This window comes from Gallus gallus, chromosome Z, assembly GCF_016699485.2.
Source record: "Gallus gallus isolate bGalGal1 chromosome Z, bGalGal1.mat.broiler.GRCg7b, whole genome shotgun sequence".
NCBI lineage: Eukaryota > Metazoa > Chordata > Aves > Galliformes > Phasianidae > Gallus > Gallus gallus.
This window is the reverse complement of record NC_052572.1, coordinates 45,955,576-45,981,004: the sequence shown is the minus strand read 5'-3', so window position 1 is coordinate 45,981,004 and position 25,429 is coordinate 45,955,576. Positions and strand designations below refer to the sequence as shown.

Sequence of the window (25,429 nt, the reverse complement as noted above, 5' to 3'; positions counted from 1 at the left end):
GAGGGTGGTGATGCACTGGAACAGGTTGCCCAAGGAGGTTGTGGATGCCTCATCCCTGGAGGCATTCAAGGCCAGGCTGGATGTGGCTTGGTCTAGTGGTTGGCGACCCTGCACATAGCAGGGGGGTTGAAACTAGATGACCATTGTGGTCCTTTTCAACCCAGGCCATTCTATGATTCTGTGATTCTATGATTAACGTGGTGGTCAGCCAACAGCAAAAGTGTAGCAACATTTAAATTCATTGGCATAAAATTGGTATCTGTGTTATAACATTGAACACTGCTGTATACACACTGGGAAGGAAGCTTGGTCTCCTGTCCCACTGCAGCTGTGGTGTTGATGGGTGTTCTTGTCTGAAAGATCAGAGGCACTTGGCTTCTGCAAGTAAGAATCAAGGGCCATTCTGCAAGACTAATAGCTAACATTATGAAGTAATTATTCATATTAAAGCAACAATGCTTAACTGTTCTTTGTTTTTTGTTTTTTATTATTATTTTTTGTTTGTTTGTTTTCAACCATGGTAAATTTGCTTTAAGTGCACTGCATACAATGTAGAGACATATTTTTCTAAATTATTGAGGCATGTAGGCGGGAAGGCTAAAAGCAAAAGGCTCTGTAATTTCCAGGAAAATAGCCAATAATGAGAGTTTCTTAACTGCATTTCTCTCTGAGGGTTTAGCAGTAGGGATAAAATCGTTTTCTCCACAAGTCCAGTTACTGCTGCTTCAGTCTGGCTTCGCTGCTGTCATCTAGTGGAGAGTTGGAAAAGGGGGAAAAAGCTCCAGGCAGCGCTTTGCTGATCCGGAGTAACGCGCATTTATTTATTTGAGGTTTTTTTTAACGGTATGTGCGGGTTCTTCTGCTGCCACCTGGTGGCGGAGCGCGCCGGGCGCGGAGATTCCGCGCAGCCCCCGCGCAACCCCCGCGCAGCCCCTTTCTTCCCCCCCCCCCCCCTCCCCCCCCCCCCCCCCCCCCCCCCTTTTCCAATCACCGGTACGTTGTCTCGATTATGGAAGTGCACAAGCGTTAAAAACCGGGGCGGGGAGAAGAGGCCGCACTCATTCTCTGAGGGAGCGTCTGTGCTGCCCGTGCAGAGAGGCCCCTTGCTGCTGCGCGCCTGGAAGAGCATTCGCAGGGGGACAGCCGGTCATTGTCTGAATGCGGCCACGCTCTGGCCTTTGGGAAAATAAAAAACAATTGAATGCTTGAAGGGGGAGGATAGAACTGAGAGACAAAGACCGCTTTTCAAGTAGATGGGAATCCTCCCTGAAGTGCTTCATCCAGAAGCAGTCGAGGAGACACCCTTCTTTAACCCCTGGATGTGATGCAGGGTACATGTATTATACAAGAAGACCTTTATTTCTTAAGGTTGCTTTAAGCCACCTCTTTACTTTGTGATTTTGTTTAATTACTATTATTATTTTTTTTTAAATTCCTTAGAGGCAAGAGCTGAAGCAGAAAAGTCATCGTGTAACATTTATTAACTGGGATTAAGATAGGTGTTTGGAAAACAGAATGTTTAGTGTATTCCAAAAGTGCTTTTAAAACTGGATGAATAAAACAACTCTACTAGGTAATGACATTCAAATGGGACATACAGCATTTTTTCCATAGTAAGTAATCTCCGAGATCTAAATTCATTGGTCTGTTCCTGGCCTGAGAGAATGCTTGCGCATACGCTCTGCTTGACTTCAATGGGATTTAAGCAGGTGCTTAAGTAAAGAAGTCAAATTTGGATCAGAACAGGAACAAATGTTGGCGAGGTTTTGAATTTTTTATTCCAGCGATAATCAGCTCAAATGCCAGCAAAGTCTCCTGCTTAATAGCCAGTAAAACTGTGACATGCAGCATCAGGCTGATACATAGATACCATGCCAGCACCTATTCATACGATGTAGAACAAGAAGTTAACTGCTGCAGAATGCTACCTTTGACAGGGAAAATTGGTACTTGTAGGGAGATGTAGAGGAATTCGTTCTTATGAAATGTGCAGCTGTAGTCTGGAACTAAATAGGAGTGATAGTTCACACAGGCTCTGCCAACATATAATTACACAGGCAGTTACTGTATTCTGCGAGTGATGTGAGAAATCTTAGTTCCTTCTCTTCAGCAATTAAGGATTAGTTTTCAAAACTACCTATGGATTTGAACATTATTTTTTACTGCCTTTTAGTACAACTGCTCTAAAATCACTAGAGTATTTTGGAAAACTTTGAATTCCCCAGCCTTTCTCTTCCTCTGCCACATTCTTCTCTCCCCAAAACTATCAGTAAATATACACCTGAGTTCTCATTTTATTTGTTTTCATCCTGTGAAGCTGTGGGACAGAGGCTCCTGCTTGGCAGGAGCAGGCATTACCTGGGGAAACTACAGCTACCATTTTACTTTAGTGAAATACAGAGCTGGCTAAGCAGAGATGGATCTTAGTAGGGCTTATTACTTCAGTATGGTGTATACTGTCACACTGTCTCTTTTTTTTCTTCTTCTGCCAGTGCACTTATCAAACAAGACAGGTTCTAAAACAGGAAGAGGATAGGGACAGAGGTATTTTTGTGTTTGCCATGTGTAAAGTTGATCACATGAGGACTTAAAAAGGAAAAATGCACCATGAGTTGTGAGGTATCATATACTACGATCCTGGGCAGGATACATGTTACTCCTTCATTTATAGCATATTGGTGTGTGAGTGATGAGTTCACACTCGTTTAAACAACCAAGAATAGTAAGAGTAGGATATGTGGATGCTAAATATCTGACTCACTATCACTGTAAGATCAAGATGATCCCTGCAAATCCCCCTAACTAACAAGAAGATCCCTCTGATCAGCACAGATGTTTTGAAGCTGCTCGGTCATATTATTAACTCACTGAAATACGAATTTAGAGGTATAAGTCAGTTAAACTAAACTCAGCATAGCCTTCTGGCACAACTAATGTGATCTCCCCACCCATTATTTCCTCATGCTATTTCACTGTTCAGAAAATGAACCCAGACTTACCAGAACTGAAGCAGCAAAAAATTGTCTCCATAGAGCATTGAGTGCTGTAACAGTGGTGGGTATAAGATAGGGTGTACTATCTCTTTTGCCACACGAGATAAATTTTAGAAGTTTTGAAGCATCCAGTACTTTGAATAAATTATAGTTTTTGGTTTAACATCAGATAACATATCCTCTCATACAGCCCCTTTTATTAAAAAAAAATACTTTTTGCATAGATTTTTTACATTTTTTAGGATTCCCTGGAAAGATTTATCCCTGTGAATAAGGAAAGACAGAAGTCTGGAGTTCTTCTGTGGATTCATGGGTCTCTTTTGGCATCACCTGCACTACTATAAAATGACCAATTGCACTTTATAGGAATGTGTTAAGAAATACAGGAGAGACTCCAGTAACAGCAAGCTTCTGTTCTCACAGAGAGGATTTCACAGTACCAGCGCTGTCTTCTATGACGCTGCTTCAGACCCAGGTGACATGTAGGTTCACACTCAGTGTACCTGGATCCATGAGTAAGGGCATGGCACATGTCATGGCCCAGATCCTTTCTCAGCTCTTTGACAGCTTTGTTAATCCAGAATAATACCTCAAATCTGATGGCCTGTGCTCATTTCTAGTCCATTGGCTGGAAAGAGGAAACAGAACAGTGGCTTCGAGAAAAAATAGATCTCTTCATATAATACTGTTTTCCAATCTGTGAATCTAAATCTTCAAAATATTTAAGTGGCAAAACACTTATGGTCTGAGGGATGTTTTTTTCTCTCTCTCTCTCTCTTTTTTTTTTTTTTTTTTCCCTGCTGCTTTTTGATTTCTTTTCTGTTGAGGGATGGCTTCACAGCCAAGGGAGCCATGGGTCTCTTGAACAGTTGTATGAGCAGAACAGGCCTAACAATTGGCAGGAAATACAAATGGAAAAGTACTAGTTCGTTATAATGGCTATGAGCTCGGGTGCTATGTGCACAACCCAGGCTATGAGACCTTGAAGCTGTCAAAGCAGGAAGACAAACTGAGGCTTCAGTTAAGATAAGGGGGTAGCTTGCCTGGGAAGAGATTAAAACAGTGGAATGGTATGAAAACATGCATGACCAATGGTATTGTTAGGCAGGGGGCTTTTTGCAATACTCCAACCAATTACAAGCTGACACGCATTCGCCACGATCTATATATGTGTGTAAGTAACGAATAATAAATGGAGATTCTGATGCACTCATATTGGGTCATGTCATCACTCCCCATGCAGCTTGGCCAGCGAATGGACTAGATTCCGGTTTCGAACCCTTGGGTGTCCGCAACACTTTTCTGTCTTTTTTTTTTTTGCCCCATGGAGTTTTATTCACAATTTTTCATTTAAGTTCCTGATATACATTCCAGACAAATTTACTGCCTATCCATTGAGCTAAGCCCAAACGATAAGCTTCATTAAACTATATCTTGAAGATGGCTAGCTGCCTAGATCTGCTCAGCTTCTCTGGACTTGTCCAACTGCAAACAGCAATCAATGGATGAAAATTGCAGCTATCCAAATACAAATACCACAGAGCTACCCTTACACAGGTGCTTCCCAACACCAAATAAAATCCAGGCAGACTTCTACTGAGGCACAGATACACAGCACAAGTGAGTGGATGTGGAATCTGAGCACACACGTTCAAGATGAGGAGCTTCAGTCCAGATAACCAAGGAGTTGTGACACTGTCTCCTCCCTTTTGCAGCAGTTTCCGGTGGACTTCTCCCAGAAACCAGTCTGGCTGAGGTGCATACTGACAGCCAATTCTCTTCCTGCCAGAAGGACTTGTCAGGGTGCTCTGCCTGCAGGACTGCATGTATCTGGACCCACTTCAGGCTGGTCATGACACTCCTCTAAATCTGACCAGGATATGCTGAATCCCAGAGTCATAGATCCAGTTACTTGTGTCTTCTTTTAACTTGTTTCATCTCTAGAGCTGATGGAACTCATCTGGCTGTGGAAAATGAACACTGAGCTCTCTTTCCTGAGAAACACTAAGTTTGATTAAATCAACCCAGCAACAAAATTCCTGTACACAGACTTAATTTTGTCGCATTACTGAAACAAGCTGGCAGACAGTTTTTGTGTTGTAGGAGAGAGGAATGGTGAGTTAATAGCAGCATGACAGATGGTATTTTCAGGAGAACATGTAAATCCCAAGCTGCTGTTCATTCTTGTTCCCACCCACGTTTAGCTTCACAGGCAGCTTTAAACAACCCAGCAAAAGAATCAGGCTTCCCAAAGAGAGCTTGTTTTCCTCTGGGATTTTCTCTGTTCATATTGTGCTCTTCTTGAATGGGCTCCAAAAGGCCACTTCCAGCTCAAAATCATTTTGCTGCAGCTGCTGCAGTAAACCAAAATTCTTGTAGCAGTAAGTAGGCTCATCTGGGAAGATTCTTGATACTTGTTGGAGGAAGTGGTCTGGCGGTCAGGTGGAAAGGAGACAGTTTTGCTCCAGCACACAGCTGCTGTACCACAGACAGCATTCTGGATAGAATGCATATTTTCGTTTAAATTTGGTACATTTCTGTCTTTAAACACTTCTGAATGTGATGTACACATCCTGTCTTTAAGGTTTCTCCTCTCTGGGCAGAACTGAATAGTAATAATAATAAATGCATATAAATATGCATGCTGAAATGGTATTGTGTCTTCAGTTGTCTTGTTCTACCTCTTCTAAGTAACTGTGCTTCCTCAGAAAAGGAATTGGTAACAAAGACTCATAGTGAAAATGATAAAGAATAGTTTTGTTGTGGAAGATGTTTGGTTTTGCTTCTAATTGGGTTTCTGTTTTTTACACCCACACATACTTTTCTTTTTCTGACCTGCAAGTATGGTGCCTTTTAAAAAGTGCATGGAACATTGGAAAATCTAGAGTTCTTGATATAGATAAATATTTCTCTGTGTATGTATGGCTAGAGTTATTAGCACTAAATTGCAAAAAGAATGATTGTAGGCATTATCGAGATAGTAGTGAATGTAAACAAGGGGAGGGTCTTCAGCCATTACATTTGTGCTAGCTTGCTTTCTTTGTAATAAGCAATGTCATGAATGCTTTCTCAGTTCTACACGGAGTTGAGCTGAACCAGCACTAGTAAATAGATTCTCAGCGAGGAGCTGACAGTGTTGTTTTTGTTCCTTCCTTTTTTCCTTTTCCTTTTCCCTTCAACTTTTCCTTCCTTCTCCTTCTCCTTTAAGTCAGGTAGTCCCTGGCTGAAGTGTGACACTAAAAGGCATCTACTATTAGAACTAAAACAAATTCCAAACAAGTCATTTAGATTAAGGCAGACCATGCAACAGTAGCTCTGAGTTTGTGCATACGAGTAAAATTATAAAATATCAGAACTATGTTTGAAGTACAAGATTATGCAAAGCTCAGAATCAGAGAAGCATAGACTGTCCTAGCACGTGGAGTAAACATACTTATTTCAGCCTGGATGTCTATGCATTAAACTGGCAAGCTGTCAACTCCCAGACAGTAGAAAACAAATGAGTAAAACCTAGGTTTTATAGAGATGATTTTAGTGTAGAAATGAATGATACAATATATAACAAACTAAAATACACAACAAACTACTGAGGGAGAGAACTTCCCATGGAGCTAAAAGCATATAGAATCATGGAGTCATAGAATGGCTTGGGTTGGAAAGGACCTTTAAGATCATCCAGTTCCAAGCCCCTTGCAATAGCTAGGAACACCTCTCTCTAGATAAGACTGCTCAAAGTCCCATCCAGCCTGGCCTTGAATGATTCCAGGGAGGGAGCATTCTCAGCCTCACTAGGCAACCTGTTCCAGTGTCTCACCACCCTCACAGTAACAAATTTCTTCCTAAAATCTAGTCTAAATCTACTGTCTTTCAGTTTAAAACTATTTATTCTCATCCTCTCGCTACATGCCCTTATAAAAAGTCCCTCCTCACTTTTCCAGCAGGCTCCCTTCAGGAACTGGAAGGCTGCTATAAGGTCTCCTCACAGAGCCTTCTCTTCTCCAGGCTGAAGAATTTCATCCCTCTAAGCCTCTCCTTGTAGAGGAGGTGCTCCAGCCTTCTGATCATCTTCATGGCCCTGCTCTGGACACGCTTCAACAATTTCGTGTCCTTCTTATGTTGGGGGCCTCCAGACTGAATGCAGTACTCCAGAATAGAGGGGCAGAATCATCTTTCTTGAGCTGCTGGTCACACTTTTCTTGATGCACCCCAGGATACAGTTGGCCTTCTGGACTGCAAGCACACACTGCTGAGTCATGTTGAATCTTTCATCAGTTGATGCTCCAAATTCTTCTCCTCAGGGTTGCTCTCAAGACATTCTCTGCTCAACTTGTATCTGTGCTTGAGATTACGCTGACCCAGGTGCAGGACCTTAAACTTGACCTTGTTGAACTTCAGGAGATTGGCATGGGATCACCTCTCAAGCCTGTCTGAGTTCCTTCGGATGGTATCCCTTCCCTCTAGCATGTCAACTGCAACACTCAGCTGTTCATGTCACCTACAGAGATGTTAAATAACACCAGTCCCAACATTAATCTCTGATCTCTGACTCGCCACCAGTCTCCACCTGGACATTGAGCCACTGACCACAACTCCCTTAGTGCAACCATCCAGCCAATTCCTTATCCAGTTAGCGGTCCATCTGTCAAATCCATTTTTTTTCCTCCAATTTGGTGACAAAGATGTCATGTGGAACAGTGTCAACCGCTTTGCATGAGTCCAGGTAGGTGACAACAGTTGCTCCTCTTTTATCCACTGATGCTGTAACTCCATTATAAAAGGCTACCAAGTTTGTCAGACACGACTTGCCCTTGGTGAAGCCATGTTGGTTACCACCTATCACCTTGTCTTCATTTTCCACGTGCCTTAGTAGGGCTTTTGGGAGGATCTGCACCATGATCTTGCCAAACACAGGGGTGAGACTGACTGGCCTGTAGTTCCCTGAATTTTCTATTTTTCCCTTCTTGAAAATGAGGGTTACGTTTCCCCTTTTCTAACCAGTGGGAGCTTCACCAGTCTAAGCTTGGAATGACAAATCAGCTTCCTCAGGGTTTTATTGACAAACTCAAAAAAACATATGATGGTAAGATTTATGCAGTGAGCATTATTGAGTTGTACATGATCTTTCTTTATCTCCAATGGGACTTTTGCCTGTCAGTACTCTGAACCTACTCACATCTGACAATTCTGCAGTGGAAACAGGTGTAAGTGTTGCCTTCTCTCCAAGTGCAGAAGAATGCCCCAGAGCTAAACATAGCCTCTTTGAGAAGGAAGTCATTTTCCTTACACGGGATCTACTGCATCATCAACTGCTTCTGAACAAAGTGGCATCCTGGGCACCCTTCAGCACGAAGAATCTTTCACATACAACTTGGAGAACAGAAGAAAGGAAACACTGAGTGAAAATTCTGATATGCGATATGTGAGGAAGAACAGGAAAAAGCTGCCCAGAGAGGATGTGGAGTCTCCTATGTGAAGATATTCAAGACCCATCTAGATGCCTACCTGTGCAACCTATTGTAGGGTACCTGCTTCAGCAGGGACACTGAACTCAATGATCTCTTGAGGTCCATCCCAGACCCTGCAATTCTCTGATTTTGTGATTCTGTGGTATGGCTCTTCCACTTACCCTAGGACTACAGATGAAATTAAATAAATGAGAGAATGGCAAATCTTAAATCTTCACTATAATGCATATCTCTTGTCTGACACTGCAAAAGTCTGACACGTAATCCTCTGCATCCCCTGTTCCAGGGATCATGGTTTGAAACACACCAGAGCATCAGCCAAGCTTGGGTCATTATCTTAATGTCAGTACTGCAAGGTCAACCTCTAGAAAAGGTTGTTTTTTTTTTTCCAGTAAGTAAGCTGCACAGCCTTGTGCTGTTCAGGGAATACTGCTCCAAGAGGGTTTTGATGTGATATTCAGTTAGTTTAAGGAAAAATATTTGTAAGCTGTATTTACTGATTTAAATATCAACTGTTTTAAAGTATTATCAACTTCCTCACTGCAGTGGCAGCTGAAGGTCACAGATGACAAAACAGAGCTCACTGGATTCTGGCATAGATTACACTAGGTGCTGAGGACCTGAGTTTTATTTAGAATATTGTTAAAAGAGTCACTAGATGACAAATATAAGTTATCCTTGAAATTCTCAGTAATGGTTACTTGAATGAAAGAAGGTAGAAATAATGAATAGTGATATGCATATTGCAAGAACAAAATGCTTGCTGATGTTCTGTTGCCAGTGAAATAAAGAAAAATATACTTAGTAATAGACTTGTCTACTGAGTTTTATATGAACAATTCCTTAGGTTGTGATATTAACTATTATTAATTCTCCATATCCAAGGGATTCCTCACTCTCTATGTTTTCTCACTGTACTTCTTAGCTATGCTTTCAGATGTATTTCAGGTCCTACATAGTTGATTCTTTCTTGTTGCTTGGCTTGGTGGGCCATCACTGACTGGGATTTTTGGTTGCTTTTTTTTTTTCTCTGTCATTTATTAAATGATAAGAGTGGAAAAAAAAAAAAAAAAAAAAAAAAAAAAGGAAGAAAATGAGCTTCAACAGGTGTCCAAGTTAGTTCTGCCAGCTTGGCCAAAATGCACTCCTAATTTTTTAATGCAGGACTCTGTGCAGCCGTTCCTTTTGGGTGGACAGATTATAACAACTCTTCCACTCCTGACGGTCACTGATCCTAGTGTCTAGAAAGAAATCTACATCGTGAAAGTGAAAGAATAACTTATCTGATGAATTATTTCTGGATGATTGGTGTGATAATCAAGGTAAATGAGCAGTTTGTCCTTCCAGCCTGAGGAAATTCTCCTATCCCTGCTCACAGGCCACCAGCAGACCTTTCCAGCCCCTATCTGCTATGTGACATCCATGTGTGCCCCATCAGCTCAAAGGCATGCGACAACATACAGTCTTTTGGATTATGGCATGGTCCTGTAAGTAATTCATCTGCTCATCCAAAGTCTTCACTTTCGCTTAGGACAAAACAGAAAGATTAGGAGCCATGTGAAATTTCTAGCCTACATGAAAAATTGGAATGCAAACAGCAAAAACCCTAAAGAAAAAGCTCACTCCCTTCTTTGTGGATGCTGTACACTGCCTGTTCTGTCTAAAACAGCACCCCAACATTCTGTCTTGAAACAAATCAGTTCAAATGGACAGATTCACTCTGAGCCAAGATAACGTTCCAGTCTGAAATGCATAGGCTGATTCCAGTGCTATTCAATCAAAGCATCATAGAATGATAGAATGGCCTGGGTTGAAAAGGACCACAATGATCATCCAGTTTCAACCCCCCTGCTATGTGCAGGGTTGCCAACCACTAGACCAGGCTGCCCAGAGCCACATCCAGCCTGGCCTTGAATGCATCCTGGGATGGGGCATCCACAACCTCTTTGGGCAACCTGTTCCAGTGCATCACCACCCTCTGAGTGAAAAACTTCCTCCTAATATCCAACATAAACCTCCCCTGTCTTAGTTTAAAACCATTCCTCCTTGTCCTGTCATTATCCACCCTTGTAAACAGCTGTTCCTATTCGTGTTTATATGCTCCCTTCAAGTACTGGAAGGCCACAATGAGGTCTCCATGAAGCTTTGTCTTCTGCAAGCTAATTAAGCCCAGTTCCCTCAACTTTTCCTCATAGGAGAGCTACTCCAGCCCTCTAGATACTATTTAGCTGGAGCTCTTAAGGCTTTGTCATGAGGGCAAGTGGTACAAAGCTGAGTCAAATGCTCAGTGGGGCACAGTAGCCTGAAAAACAACAGACACCCTTAGCAAAAATTACGTGAAAATTCATCAGAATAAGCCTACTGTAGTCTGCAGGAGCTGCATTTCCACACAGCAGTGCTCACATATGAAGGCAGCTCAATGTGTGGTGAGGTGAAATTTGTCTGATGATTGCCTTAAGTTTTAAAAACTTACAAACTTACCTTCTTTGAAACTTGTGGTAAATTCATAAATTTTCTACAGTCTCAACCCAAGCCTGCAAGCTAAACTGCAAAATCATTTTGAGTTATGGATATTCTCTGTAGGTTGTTACATGATGTTTAACAGTTATATAAATGGCAGCTTCTCAAGAAAGCAAATTTTTTCTTTGCAACTTTTACATAAAATATAAGTAGTTATGTAAGCAGATTCTTATTTCAAAGCATATTTGCCACAAACTTGAGGTCAGTTTTCTAAGAATGCTTGTTGCTGAATGCATATGAAAAATTAACAAACAAATTTCATAATTTCTCTCTCCACTATTGCCACCTCTTCAGTATAAACATTCATCAGACTGGTTAACTATATTATCTAACTGTTCATTAGTATGTTATACTTAAGAAAACCACAACCTTTTTCATTTATAAAAGGTCAAATGGATTTAATTTCAAACATACTATTTCCATAACCACAACAGACATAATGGAATCAGTGGTTTGGGATCTATGAATGTGCATGTATACCTGCACATTCACCTTGCACAACCTCTGGCATTTTCTAATCATATAGGTACTGAAAAAAAAGAGAGCAGCACTTCCTCATTTCATGTACAAAATGAACCTTCTACACTTTTTCCAGAATTTTCTTTCAAGATCTTAGCATTCAATATCCTAGTTCCACTGGGATTACTTCTTAGTTAAGAAGAATATATTCTGCAGAATTTGGGCTGACGTGTAACTGAGCAACAAAGATGTGCCACAAATTATGCATTAATCAAATGAAAGGGGACAAAGGATACATTAGATGACTCTTTCTGTAAATGCTGGATTTCCTTCAGCAAAATGCAGGTTTCAGTAAACAATGAAGGTAAAAATCATCATGCATTTACTTTACGTGATTTATTGTTTAAGTAGAGCAACTGTTTCCTTGTAGAAGTTTTCTGAACTAAGTCTCCAACGTGGTGCCTCTTACACATATTTTTACTCACACAAAATCTTTTCAGTTGAAAAACATTTTTGTTACTTTGCGAAGTTTATGTTTGTGAATGTAACTAAAAAATGTTAAAATACACAATTTAACTCCTTCTTTACTGGGGGGAATAAAAAGGAACAAACAAACAAAAAAACCACCCTATGCCCATAGAAGATTGGTGGGTTTTTTTTATTATTATTCTTTATTTATTTATTTATTTTATTTCCTCCCAAGTTCTAGACAAGGTACAGTTTGTAAATTTATATAAATCAGCGGATTTATTTATTTATTTATTTATTTATTTGCCAAAGATATCGTTCTTTTGGAAAAATTTGCTATCAAGAGCAACACACTTTTTGTACAGCTTACTCCAGGTATATAGTGCAGGAAATCAGCACGTAAAACACAACATTTTCAAAACTGTACAATACTTTTCACTAAGTAATTCAGAAGAAAAACAGCTTATTTGAAAGTGTCTTCTAGTCAAGGATATAAAATAAAATTGTGTAATAATAACCTGGTTCAGAAGATGTCACATTGTGGCTCCAATCGCAGCAAAACGCTGCCAGAGCCCATAAGACTGCAACTATAGTATTGCTTCACAAGGTGGCACAATTACTCTTCGTATATTCTTCCTCAGCCGCCGATGAAGTCGCCGACATCTAATCAGCCTCGCTACACAGCTGTTAAAAGCTTACTTGCGTTAAAATGTAGAAAGCATATTTACATAAACTCAGTTTCAGGCCCAGCTCAAGTCTTGTTGATATCAATAAGCTTTCCGATGTCTTTTATGGAAATCCAATAGTTTCACCAGAGAATGTTCATTACTACTTTCAACTTTCAAGATTATTTTTATATAGTTTTTATAAGGACTACGTGCCATGGGTGCACTAACCTAATCTGTCTTTTTAGCTCTGAATTTGGCAATTTTGCCATATTATTATGTATAAAATAGGACATACTTTTTCATATGATGCCTTACTACTTTAACTCAATTGGACTGATCTGCATAGCAGTCTTGTCCACTGGACTTAACAGTCTCACAAAGACGGTAACTACTTTTTTTTCCCCAGGCTATCACTATGAAAGCTGGATTTAAAAGAGCAAAACATATTGTTTATCAAGTATTGGAATTGCTGACCTAAATGATAACTTCACCTAGTAAACCAGTGAGGTCAATGTAATACTTAAATCAGGGAAAAGAAATGACTGAAAATACTGCTAAGGTCTATTTAGCTTCATTTCTGAAAATTTCATTCAGCTGTGCAGAACAGTTCTTCTGAACAATTCTCTTTGAAACACTGCTGCTGTTCAGTCTTTCAGGGAAAATATTTATCATAGCTGAATGTTTACCAGTAACCTAATGAAACCATTCAATTACTATCTGTTTGAAGGTGAAAAAAATCACCTACATATGTTTAGCACAGAATTGTTAAGCTGTCTCAGTTCTGAAATCACTAGTGGACACGGAGGGGACATAGTCATGTCTCAGCAAGCACCACCGGCTGCTGAAATGTAGAAACAAAAAACTTCACTGCTTATTGTACTGAGTAGATCATACACTGAATACACAGAATATGTTTAGGACAAAATAAATAAATCATTGAAGAGGTAGTTAGAGTTACAGTGCTTCCATCATCCAAGACTTTTCAAGATACTCGTGCCAGGAATTCTTAACTTGTGTATAAGTAGCCAAAGCAGACAACATACAAAACTTACCAGGAACAATGAGCTTGTAATACTCACCTTTCATCTGACTTTTTAGAAACCTTAGCATGATTGCTAATAAACTCAGTCAGTATTAGGAACTAGAAGCTGAAGTGACACATCCATAATTCTACCAAATTCAATGAGACTTCTTGTCAGTAAATCCAAAACATTTCTGTACTGCAGAAGTGGCTTTTGAATAGAATTTTTTATATTTTCCTTTCTTAATGTTTCAATCCTGTCTCTGGTCATCAGAGAGCAGAGCTCAGTGCAGCCAGTCCACTCCCTGTGAGGAGCTGTAGACTGCCCCCCCTCCCCCCACTCCCCACCTGCCCTCAGCCTTCTCTGTTCTGGTCTGAACACACCCAGGAACTTCAGCTGCTTCTCATACATCTTGCCCTATATACCCTTCTCCAGCTTCATAGCTCTACATGGGACATTCTCTTTAACACAGAGATCAGTCAAAGTTTTCTTTTTTCATTATTTATGCTTCATACAGACATTTAGAGATGCAGACTACAGTGACATTTCAATATGTGACTGATGTTGTTTCAGAAAAAGTGATATGTTAGGGTAAAATACCTAGAAAATTCGGGAAAAAGTTCATGTTATATACTTATTAGTATAATCTTCCTTACTTCTTAAAAAAATGCTGCTTCAAGGAAATTATTATCAAAATCACATGCCTTGGGTCAGAAAAAGTCTATAAAGATTGCTGGGCTTACAGAAATCTTCTAGACTTGAAGAACAAAATTCAACATTGGACAATGCACGTCTAAATTCATTTGGTGACCCTAGTTCCATGTAGTTACTCCAGATTTAGACCAACTAGTGCTATTTAAAATTTTTTTACTGGCAAGGCCGGTAGAGTCATAAACTGGATATTCCTGAAGCTAATTTATCGCATCTGGATACCGCTGCATTTTGTGGGGGTAAGAGGTGGAGAGAGTAGAGTGATGACTATAATTTGTTCACTACACAGTTTTTGGAGTGTCTCAACATCTACATCTCAGGTAGTACTTCCTCTTTTCACAGAAATACAATGAAGTACACACTGTGTTGTTTCATCAGAAACACTGCTTCAACTTTCAGATTATTGTCTCTCTCCAATTATTGATGGCAAGATGGTTCATGATGTATGCACACCTGACATGAGATTAAGACTCAGAAAGGAGTCAAATATTTACCCAATCAGTTAATTATACAAATTTTGGTTAACTAGGTCTGGGGACGGGAGACGGGACGAAGAAAATGATAGTAAGAAGACAGAAAATAGGAGCAAGGATTTGTAATAGGAAGACAGAGATTGTTACCACTGAAATATTTCATGAGGCTTGTTGGCAGTGGGGACGTGAGGTGCAGATTCTTTCTCAACCAATCACAAGCAAAAGGAAAACACAACAAGGTAAAAAGCCCATATCCAGTTTTTGCATAGGCTGTATATATATATACTTTCTGGTTCTTCTTGGGTTGCCCATAGTAACGGCATGTCTGTCTGAGGTGCAACAGTCCAGTGCAGGCTTATCCACATCAGAGAAGCTGGGGCCTCCACACAAGGCCGAGCCACTGCATCTCTGTGGAAGGTGATAAGTGTCAAGACATTCCCCTTATCTTCCTTCTTCCTGACACCCCTGTGTAGGCAGAGATGCCTCCCCTTGTCCTTGCATTCCACAGCAATCTTTAAGACAAAAGGAGTTTTTGTACAGTCTCTCACAGTTACGTAGTAAGATTTTCACAGTTACGTGGTAAGATATTAGTGTACAGAGAGTATAGCTATGAGAAACTAATCTGGCCAGGTTGATCACATGGTGCTGTTGCCCTTGGTACTAAAACAGTTATTAAAAGCTATTACAACAAAATATCTTTTGAGCTATTTTGGCATATAAGCACAAATTAAAGCTTAGAAGAAATAACTACATGAGCTGATTTCTTACTGTAAATATTGTAGGCAAGTTATGCTAAGCAAGAAATGTTTTTACTTTCAGTCTTAATCTTTATACGTATAGCTAATTTTCAAGGTACATTGAGATTTAAATGTTCCTGCTAAGGTCTTTAAAAGAAAGACTTTCCCTTGTGCTGCTTATGGTTGCAGCTATGTTTTTTTTCCCCAGATGGATGTGCAAGACGATCCTAAGTGCATGTGGAGATTGCTGTTCTTTTTTCAAATGGAAGAAAATACTCCACTTAACTCTTACATTCTACAGTCTACTAGAATAGCAGACAATAAAGTGTGACAAAAGTGTTAATACAGGAAAAAACTCTGCATTCCCCGGTACTGGAAATATGAAAGAAGCCATGAGAAGCAGACTCATTTTGCTAACTGTTCCACTGAGATAAGCACATCCTCAATTCTCCTGCAACATTCTCTGGATTCTGCTGCTTGGGATTCTTTCAAGAACATTGCCCTTGTCCACCAGTCAAGGCCAAAACACAGTTCTTAGGATGACTGCAGAACAAACTCAAAATCTGGAAATATTCAGATTTGCGGTGTTGTGGAAACAGTACAAAAAGTCTTTTACGGTCTCTGGCAGTACATACGTACCATAGCTCTGAAGAGCACTTCCATGCTTTCCAGATGAGAGTGCTTTGTTGGCTTATGAGTTGTCCATGAGGGCTGGAGTACCTCTCCACTGAAAAGAGACTGAGAGAGGAGCCTTCTGGTACTTGAAGGGAGCCTTGAAGAAATCTGGAGAGAGATGCTTTAACAGGAAGTATAGTGATAGGACAAGGGGTAATGGCTTTAAACTAAAAGAGGGTAAATTCAGATCAGACATTGGGAACCAGAGGATTTTGAGTCACAGGAGCAGACAACACTGTCTTACTGGCATGACAGTGTAATGGATAAAGTGTGGTGCCTAGGAAGACACATCTCTTCTATCTTCCCTGAGTAATTCATACGCATGTCAGCCCCTTTGGGGAGAAATGACAAATAACCTTTCAGAAAAACTTGAAACTATGTGAGATTATGCCTCCATATAGATCTACTGTTACAGCAGCTGGGGAGGAAAGCAGTAAATACTGCTGTTTACTATACTGGATCATTTCAGGAATCCTGTATATGGGTGGAAATTGTGCATGGATGTCTCCTGTTCATAGGAGATAATAGTTTACTCTTGTATCTTGTTTGTATTTCAAGATGGAGCAAGGCAAAACTACTTTTATAAAATAAAGAAATAAAAATTGCCAAAGTAAATTTCAGTGTCCTATCTGTCCTTCCTGAATAAATGCAACATATGTTAAACTTGAAAGGACGTCAGTTAAGTATGGACTTCAGAACCAAGCCATAGCTTATGTTATTTCAATTTTGGCTTTAATATAAAAAATAAATTATAGTAGTATGCAGTTGCATGTTTATATTTCACTAAATTGCAGATCAAGTGTAGTCAGAAGTAGAAGATGGGTTTTGCAATAGCTGATGTTGCAAATCTATCTTTAATCTAAAATTCAAGTTTCTGCTGGATTTTCAGAACCTCATATGCTTCTAAAAATTATAAATGTTTTTCTCACACTAAAGCCCATTTAACATCACAGATTTTAGTTTGGAACATGGATGATTAAACAGAGCTTCAGAAATGGTCCTGTGGGCAATAGGAAAGGAGAACACTGTAACTGAACTCCTGCTGTTAGCTGCCACTGCTCTGCAAGGAAACAGTAGTAAGATGATAGGTGTGTATTATGTCTGATCACACAGAAGAGGCTGATCTGCCTTGAAAGAAGGGGTCATATTTATGCAAGGTTTCGCTGGGTCCAGTGCCAAGAAAAGCCAGCATAAAAGTCTTTGATCATACTCAGCAGAATGGCTGTGAGGGCTAACAGTCTGGACTTTTCAAAAGCAAATATGTAGACAGGCAGATGTCCCTTAGACACTGCAGTAATGATAGTATCATGTAACAATTCCAAGTTAAGCACAAACACTAAATGTAACAGAACATAATGATAAAAATAAGAACAATAAAACTATTTCCTAGGTAATATATCATTAACGTAGATGATTACCCAAGTTTATCAATTAATAAATACATGCTTATAAAAAAAGAAATAAAATAAAGGGATGCTGGTACTGCTGTGTAAGTGAAATGTATATTTCTCCATAGTATCTAATTCCCAAGGGAAATGTCATGTTTTGTTTTTGTATACATGTTCTAATAAGTGTGTTTTACAAGAATATTTAAATTTATCTTTTGCAAATGCCTGTCCTAGCTGTGATGCGAGCAATTAATTATGTGAGCTGAGCATATTACAGTCCATAACAGACATCCATTACATTTTCTGTAATCTCATATAACTAAAAGGGAGCCGTTCAGTCCTTCCTGGTGATAAAATAAAAAAAAAGTGCACAATTTACTACAAAACGATTTTGTTTTGTCTTCAAAGACTCTTTGTCCTCAATGCAAAATTTCCAGACTTGTCTGATTAGTCACAAAGAAATATTTTAGTCATTCTTGTTTCTTCCATCAAGAAGATACATTTTTCACTTTTTTTTTTTTTTTTTTTTTAATCAGGCTGTGGGTTTGTGGGTTTTTGTTGTTGTTAGCTTTTTCTGTTGTCACTTTGTCTTGGAATGGCATTAGTTGTTATCATGGTTTTATGGTTTTTGTTATCAATATACCACACGATAGCATCATGTAGTGCACTGGGAGCTCAAGAGTTAATGCTCCAGTTCTGTGGATTGTTGATATTTCTGGGTACCTGTTCTCAGAAGAGAAGAACTACATCTCCCAGAGGACTCTCAGTGTTCTGTTTCTGTTTTCCACTTAGTGGGAAAGATAAAACTGTCCGCAAGTTGCAAGATGTCCCTTTTCTTCTTTGACTGCTCGTCACTGCAGCTGTGTACTCCTTAGCTGTCTCGCCTTCAACATCAGAGTAAGACCTTTGGTTTTGGACACACTCTCTGTCATTTTATTTGATTTATTAGCTTTAATTCCAGTTATATTGTACTATATTATGTTATCTTTCATTCTGATAACATATTTAGTAAATTAACTTTCCTCTTCAGATTATTCACACTGTTTTGTCTTCAGGCCCATCTCCCTACCTTTTTCCCTTTTCCCCTTCTCCCAGGGCATGGGTCTGTGGGTTCCCTCACCCCATTAGTCATGGAACTGGGCCAAATGGGCCTGTAAACCATTGGCAGTTGTCATTACCCTCCAGTAACCTGGGAGAGTCTGAATAGATCTCAGTGACTCTTACCCTATACATTGAAGCCACCTCTAAGACCGCTTTTTCAATTTACACAATATACAAAAATCCCTTATAAAATACAAATTGAGTACCTGAAATTGTTTTCTATCTCTAGAATTCTTCAAACCCATCCTTACTAACACAAAATGTCAACAAAAAAAACAAACAAAAAAAAAGGATGAGGCATTGAGGGAGATTTTGGTCTGTCTTAGCGTGAACACAGTTTGTGTCAGATGGTTTCATATGGTGCAAACACACAAACAAATTTAACTCGTATAGAGAGCTGAGACATTCATAACACTGATAAAACCAAGTAAACAACCTCTTGTTAGCACTATTGCTTAATGCCCCAACTGCTACTTGATCTTTCGTCTGTATGCATATATTTACATATATATTTAATCTTACTAATTCACGAAGCACTCCTTAGAGCAAAATTTAGCACAGTTAAGTGTCAGGCAGCCTCTTTGAAAGGATTACCCTAATACATCTGGAGAAATTAATTTCTCCTTACAATTTCTCTTCAGTTTTCTTTTATATTCTTTTATTTTGGAATACTGCATATTTTGGTTAAAAATGCATAAAGGAGGAAAGAAATCTTGCTCTCTAGCAAACTTATTTGTATACATAGGGTAACTTGAGTTAAAAAGAAACAAACTGGGGAAGACTTCATTTCAGTGAGTTTCTTTCTGAATGTGACATTAAATGAGATGCTTGCTCTTTAGGCTGGGAGCTGAGGCTCTTCACCCTGGAGAGGAGAAGGCTCCAGGGAGACCTGATAGTGGTCTTTCAGTACCTAAAGGTGGTGTAAAAGAAAGATGGGGACAGGCTCAGGATGGCAAAGCACTGGAACAGGTGTCCCTGTTCATTGCAGGGGGGCTGAAGGTGGACTAGATAACCATAGGGGGGTCACTTCCAACTCAAATAATTCTCTGATTCTCTTTTCTGTTCAGCTTTAACTTGTGCCTGGGCTACGTACATTTCAGCTGATCAACTTGTATTTTATAGCATAATTTCTTAACATTATTGACAAAGGACATGGAACCAGTGGGATAAAGGACTGCCCAAATATACGACTTCACAACCTCACCCTCACTTAAAATGCAGTTAGTCAGTACTTTTCACCTATGATGCTGAGAGCAGACTCTGAATGGATTTGACGCTATCTGAATTCACATGCCCTTTAATACAACAAGTGCAATCTATAAACTGAAGCTCGAGTGTGAACATCATTTACAGACATCTTCACAAGCTAGGTGAGTGAAAACCAACCAAGAATTTTTCTGAGAGTGAACTTCCACTTCTTCCTTAGCTCAAAACAAACAAACAACAACAACAAAAAAAAACAACCAACCAACCAACCAAACAAAAAACCCCACACCAAACAAACAAAATTTGTTTGAAAGTGTTGCAAAGAACTTACACCTCCCTCTGTTTCTGCAGTTCTTCCATCAAAGAGCATGTGTTTAAAAAGCTGATCAGAGGCTATTAAGCTACCAGTGTGATATTTTATTACATTTTATATCTTTTTTATATGAGACAAAAAGCAAATAAAAATGTGAAATACTTCCCTAATGCTGCAATTTGAAGCAAACAGCATGCTGAGCTGAAGGCAGATTTTTAATTTACAGTCCAATGCTTACAGAAAATAATCTTTCAAATTTTTGAAATTATCACCACACGTTGGCCTCTTCCAAAGACATTCAGAGTTATGCTGATGTAGTGTTCCTACCAAACGCATCATAACATGTAGCAAGACATGCAGACATGAATCCATGATAGGCAGTTTAATGTAATTAGAACAAGTCCTTATTTTAATTGGAAAGACAATTTGGATTTCATTACTTTCCTGAATGCAGACGCAGGACTGCCATTAGCCACTAGATACCTAGATGAAGGTGATGCATTCTATCTATTCATCCAGGTCTAGATGACCTAGATGAAGGGATTGAGTGTACCCTCAGTAAGTTTGCAGATGACACCAAGTTGGGAAGTAGTGTCAATCTGCCTGAAGGTAGGGAGGCCCTGCAGAGGGATCTAGATAAGCTGGATCACTGGGCTGAGGTGAATGGGATGAGGTTTAACAAGGCCAAGTGTCGGGTCCTGCACTTTGGCCACAATAACCCCATGTAGTACTATAGGCTTGGGGATGAGTGGTTGGATGACTGTGAAGAGGAAAGGGACCTGGGGGTGTTGGTTGATGCTCAGCTGAACATGAGCCAACAGTGTGCTCAGGTGGCCAAGAGGGCCAATGCCATCCTGGCCTGCATTAGAAATATGTGGCCAGCAGGAGCAGGGAGGTAACTGTCCCCCTGTACTCAGCACTAGTGAGGCCACACCTCGAGTACTGTGTTCCATTTTGGGCCCCTCAGTACAAGAAAGACACTGGGGCCCTGGAACATGTCCAGAGAGGGGCAACAAAACTGGTGAGGTGTCTGGAGCACAAGTCTTATGAGGAGCGGCTGAAGGAGCTGAGATTGTTTAGCCTGGAGAAAAGGAGGCTGGGAGGAGACCTCATTGCACTCTACAACTTCCTGAAGGGAGGTTGTGATAAGGAAGGGTTTGGCCTCTTCTCCCAGGCAAATAACAGGACCTGAGGAAATGGCCAGAAGTTGTACCAGAGGAGGTTTAGGTTAGATATTATGAGAAAAGAAACTTTTTCTCTCAGAGGGTGGTCAGGCACTGGAATGGCCTGCCCAGGGAGGTGGTAGAGTTGCTATCCCTGGCAGTGTTCAAGAGGAGTCTGGATGAGGAGCTACAAGATATGGTTTAGTAGCTTGTGGTATCAAAGGGATTGGGAAGGCGGTTGGACTAAATGATCTTGCAGATCGTTTCCGATCTTGTGATTCTATGATTCTATGATTCTCTACCACAGTTGCTCATATAACAGTAATCCAGTCTTTGCGTTGCTCCATCCATAAAACATGCAAACAAACAAACAAACAAACAAAAACAAACAAACAAAAAAACACCCACACATTTCCAACAGATTTCCCTGTGGTATATCAAAACACTCATACATTGAGCTAAAAATACAACTGCAGGTAGATACTTGCAAGATTTCTGCTCCAAATATCCTTACACTCAATTATTTCATAGCCTTCTTTGATAGCACACAACAGCTTACAGTTCAGTTTTATCTTGGATGTGTTTAAAATATTTATGGTCATCTCCCACTTCCTGGGTCCACTTGCTTTTATTTATTTGTTTGTTTATTTTTTTTGATAAAGATAAGTGCTGTTTCCCCTGCTGTCAGACCTAAGGAATCAGTGCTGCTGACATGGACTAGAAGAGTAACTCCCATCTATATGAGAACAATGGAAGCAACTAGGTGTCATATGCTACCCCTGTGTAACACACAGCTGCAAGCAAAAGACTGGCAGCACTGCAGCAGTAGCGTGTGTGGGTGTACAGGAGCCCTCACTGCTGAAGCAGTGCTGCAGATGACTTGCAGGACTCAGCCAAGCTGAGCATGATAAGTGCTGGCAGTGGGAGACTGCTTTGAAGCGGAAGACTCCTATGGGAAGCTGAGACCCCCTAATGCTGTAGTGAATGCTCTTGAAGGATGGTTGTACCTGAGGTACAGTGCTCATGGCTGTTATTGCAGGCTTGCTCAGCCAGGACAGCAACTCACAGCCGTTGCCAAGTCCAAGAACGCTCGTTGCCATTGACCAGCTTTTAATTTTATTAAAAATTCTTAACTCTTTTCAGCTTTCAGAAGGGGGCTAAAGCAGTCAACCCTTAAAAGCACATAGGCAACCACATGAAGGAGGAGCTGTACAAAGGCAGCCAGCCTCAGGTGCCACAGGCTTGAGGCCTGAGGCCTGAGGTGGAACTGCTTGGGGCTGCATAAACAGCTTGGGTCTGTACAAACCGCTTGAGGCCACTGCGGTGACAACTGTGAACAAACGCATAGATGGGCCTGGTTGCCAGACCTTTGCTGCTGGGCATGATAAACACTCCAGCCTGCACATGGAGAGGCAAACAGCAATGGGCAGCTCTGGAAAGGATGCTTGGCCTCAGGGCAGCTGGGCAGTGTACTGCTTGAGCCTGAGCTTGCACAGCTCAGAGACATGAAGACCACACAGTCCACTGCATTTTGCAGGAAAGACTGAAAATTACTCCCGTGAGTGACCTCTTCATAGCTGAGGACCATCTAATGCAGGCTTTTTTTCTACTGTTAGGTGGGCAGAGCAATTTCTGCCTATTTGGAAAAAGGCCTGAAACTATTTTTCTACTGCTCCACCACTTTTGCTGTCATTGCACAACGCCAGAGCCCATACCCTTCTTTTGTTCTGGAATTCACTTATGAGACTTAAAAAAATGATAAGTAATAGGCAACTCATGGTCTTTGAGAGCTACAGAATGGGTGATTTTGCTGGCAAACAATTGAACATATATCACTGGATCCTCATAAACTTGAATTTATTTCTGTGAGAAGACAATTGAGTGCTAAGAACCATTGTGGAACTTTATGGATTTTGCTGGAGATGAGCAACTTGCATGTGGATATAAACATAAGGGATGATGGTGATCAGAAACAGTCACAATCACAGAACAGCTTGGATTGGAGGAGATTTCAAAACTCATCCAGTTCCAACCTCCAACCATGGGCAGGACTGCCACCCAATGGATCTGGCTGCCTAGGACCCCAACCAACCAGCTCTTGAACACCTGCAAGGATGGGGCATCCTACAGCTTCTCTGGGCAGTGTGTGCCAAGGCCTCACCACCTTCTGACTAATTTATGCTCTCTCTTAGTTTAAAGTCATTCCCCCTTGTCCTGTCGCTGCCTACCTAAGGCAAAAATTGTTTTCCCCCTGGTAACACCAGAATTACAGCTGCCTGTGTGGGTGTGATCTGCATGCGATCTCCTGGGCTGTGCGAAGCAGGACCATCTCAGGCCATGGATGTCGAGTGGCAAAGCTTCTCCTGCAGGGTCCTACGGCCCGTGGTAACAGTCTTGGGCCGTGGCGATAAAGGAAAATATGCAGTCGGGGAACGGCACGGAGTGGATGCAGAGGACAGCCTTCCTCCTCCCAGCACCGCACCCGTGTCTTTTAGGAGCACCTCTGGGGCAGACACAGCACAGGATGCTCCCGCCGCCGCCGCCGCCGCCGCCCTCGGATGACGCGCAGCCACGCCCGGCGAACAGCCGAGGCCCCGCTGACGCCCGATGCCTGCCCGGGGCCCAGCCGTTGGGGGGCGCCGAGGTCCGGCGGGGCACTGGAGGCCGGGCCCAGCGACGGGGCTACGGCGCGGGGCAGCTCGGCGGAGACCTAAAAAAATCGTTTCCTTCCGGAGCGACGGTGGCGGGGTCGCAACTTCCCCGGCTCTGGCTGGGCATCGGCGTCCTCCGGAGTGAGGCGCTCGGAAGCCGCAGAGGAATGCAGCGGAGCGGCAAGCGAGGGCAGCTGCCGTGTGGAGGAGGCTGAGCGGTGGGAGGGGCGGGGAGGGACCAGCCGCGGCAGTGACAAGGTGCCAGCGAAGCCGAGGGGACGCTGCGTGTTCTCCACCGCCCACGTCGCCGCCCGCCCGGAGAAGTTTGCCTCGGGAGCACTGCAACCGCCGTGGCCACCGCGGCCGGGAAGGAAGCCGCGTCCGAAGCCGCTTCACCCGGAGCCGCAGCGGGACGGGGGTCGCCTCTGGCGGGACGCGGCGGGGGGACGTCGCCCCGCCCGCGCCATGGCAGCGCGCTCGCGGAGACCCTGGCTGAGCGTGGTGCTGGGGCTGGTGCTGGGCTTCACTGCCGCCTCCTGGCTCATCGCTCCCCGGGTGGCCGAGATGAACGAGAAGAAGCGGCGCGGCGCCAGCCTCTGTTCCTACTACAGCCGCGCGGCGGGGCCGGGGGCGGCCGGGGGCGCCGCCGCGGCGGGCGAGCAGCCGGCGGCCGCGGCGGTGCTGGGCGGCACGGGCGTGCGGAGCAGCCCATGGGAACTGCCGGCGGCAGAGGACGGCACGGTGTCCAGCCCCGCCGCCGGCGGGGAAGCGGAGCAGGAGGAAGAGGAGGAAGGCGGCGAGAAGCGGAGCGGGCGGCCCGGCGGCAGCCGCAACGGGAGCGGTGACTGGGGAGGCGCGGCTGGCTGCGCCAAGCCTCGCAACTTCCTCTACGTGGGGGTAATGACGGCCCAGAAGTACCTGGGCAGCCGGGCGGTGGCCGCGCAGCGGACCTGGGCGCCCTCGGTTCCGGGCCGCGTAGAGTTCTTCTCCAGCCAGGGCTCGGCCGCACCCCCAGGGCTGCCCCCGCTGCCCGTCGTCGCCCTGCCTGGCGTGGACGACTCCTACCCGCCGCAGAAGAAGTCTTTCATGATGATCAAGTACATGCACGACCACTACCTGGACAAGTACGAGTGGTTCATGAGGGCGGACGACGACGTCTACATTAAAGGTGACCGCGGGTGGCCCGACGGCTGGAGGGAGGCAGGGGAGCATCGCGTCGGCTTCGCGGAGAGAGGCCGTCCCGTCCCCCCCGGCAGTGGCGGGGCAGCAGGGGCCGGTCGGCGGGAGCTGTCTCCCAGCCCCGGGCGGCAGGGTCGGGCTCAGCACGGGGGCTGCGGTGTGGCGCTCCTCGGAGGCGGTGTCTTCACTCATAGTGGGAATTCTCACATGGCTGAGTAGCACTGCAAGCCGAGCAGA

The 25,429-nt window shown here is 42.6% G+C and overlaps 1 protein-coding gene across 1 annotated transcript in view; it reads left to right on the top strand.

The window, feature by feature from the left end:
* The first annotated feature begins 24,262 nt into the window (after window positions 1-24,262).
* Window positions 24,263-25,429, top strand: part of CHSY3 (chondroitin sulfate synthase 3) — a 151,571-nt gene continuing 150,404 nt past the window's right edge. Inside the window, exon 1 of the mRNA XM_413966.8 lies at window positions 24,263-25,181. Within this exon, the coding sequence (XP_413966.4) occupies window positions 24,479-25,181 (703 nt within the window). The 5' untranslated portion in view covers window positions 24,263-24,478. The remainder of the gene's footprint in view (window positions 25,182-25,429) is intronic.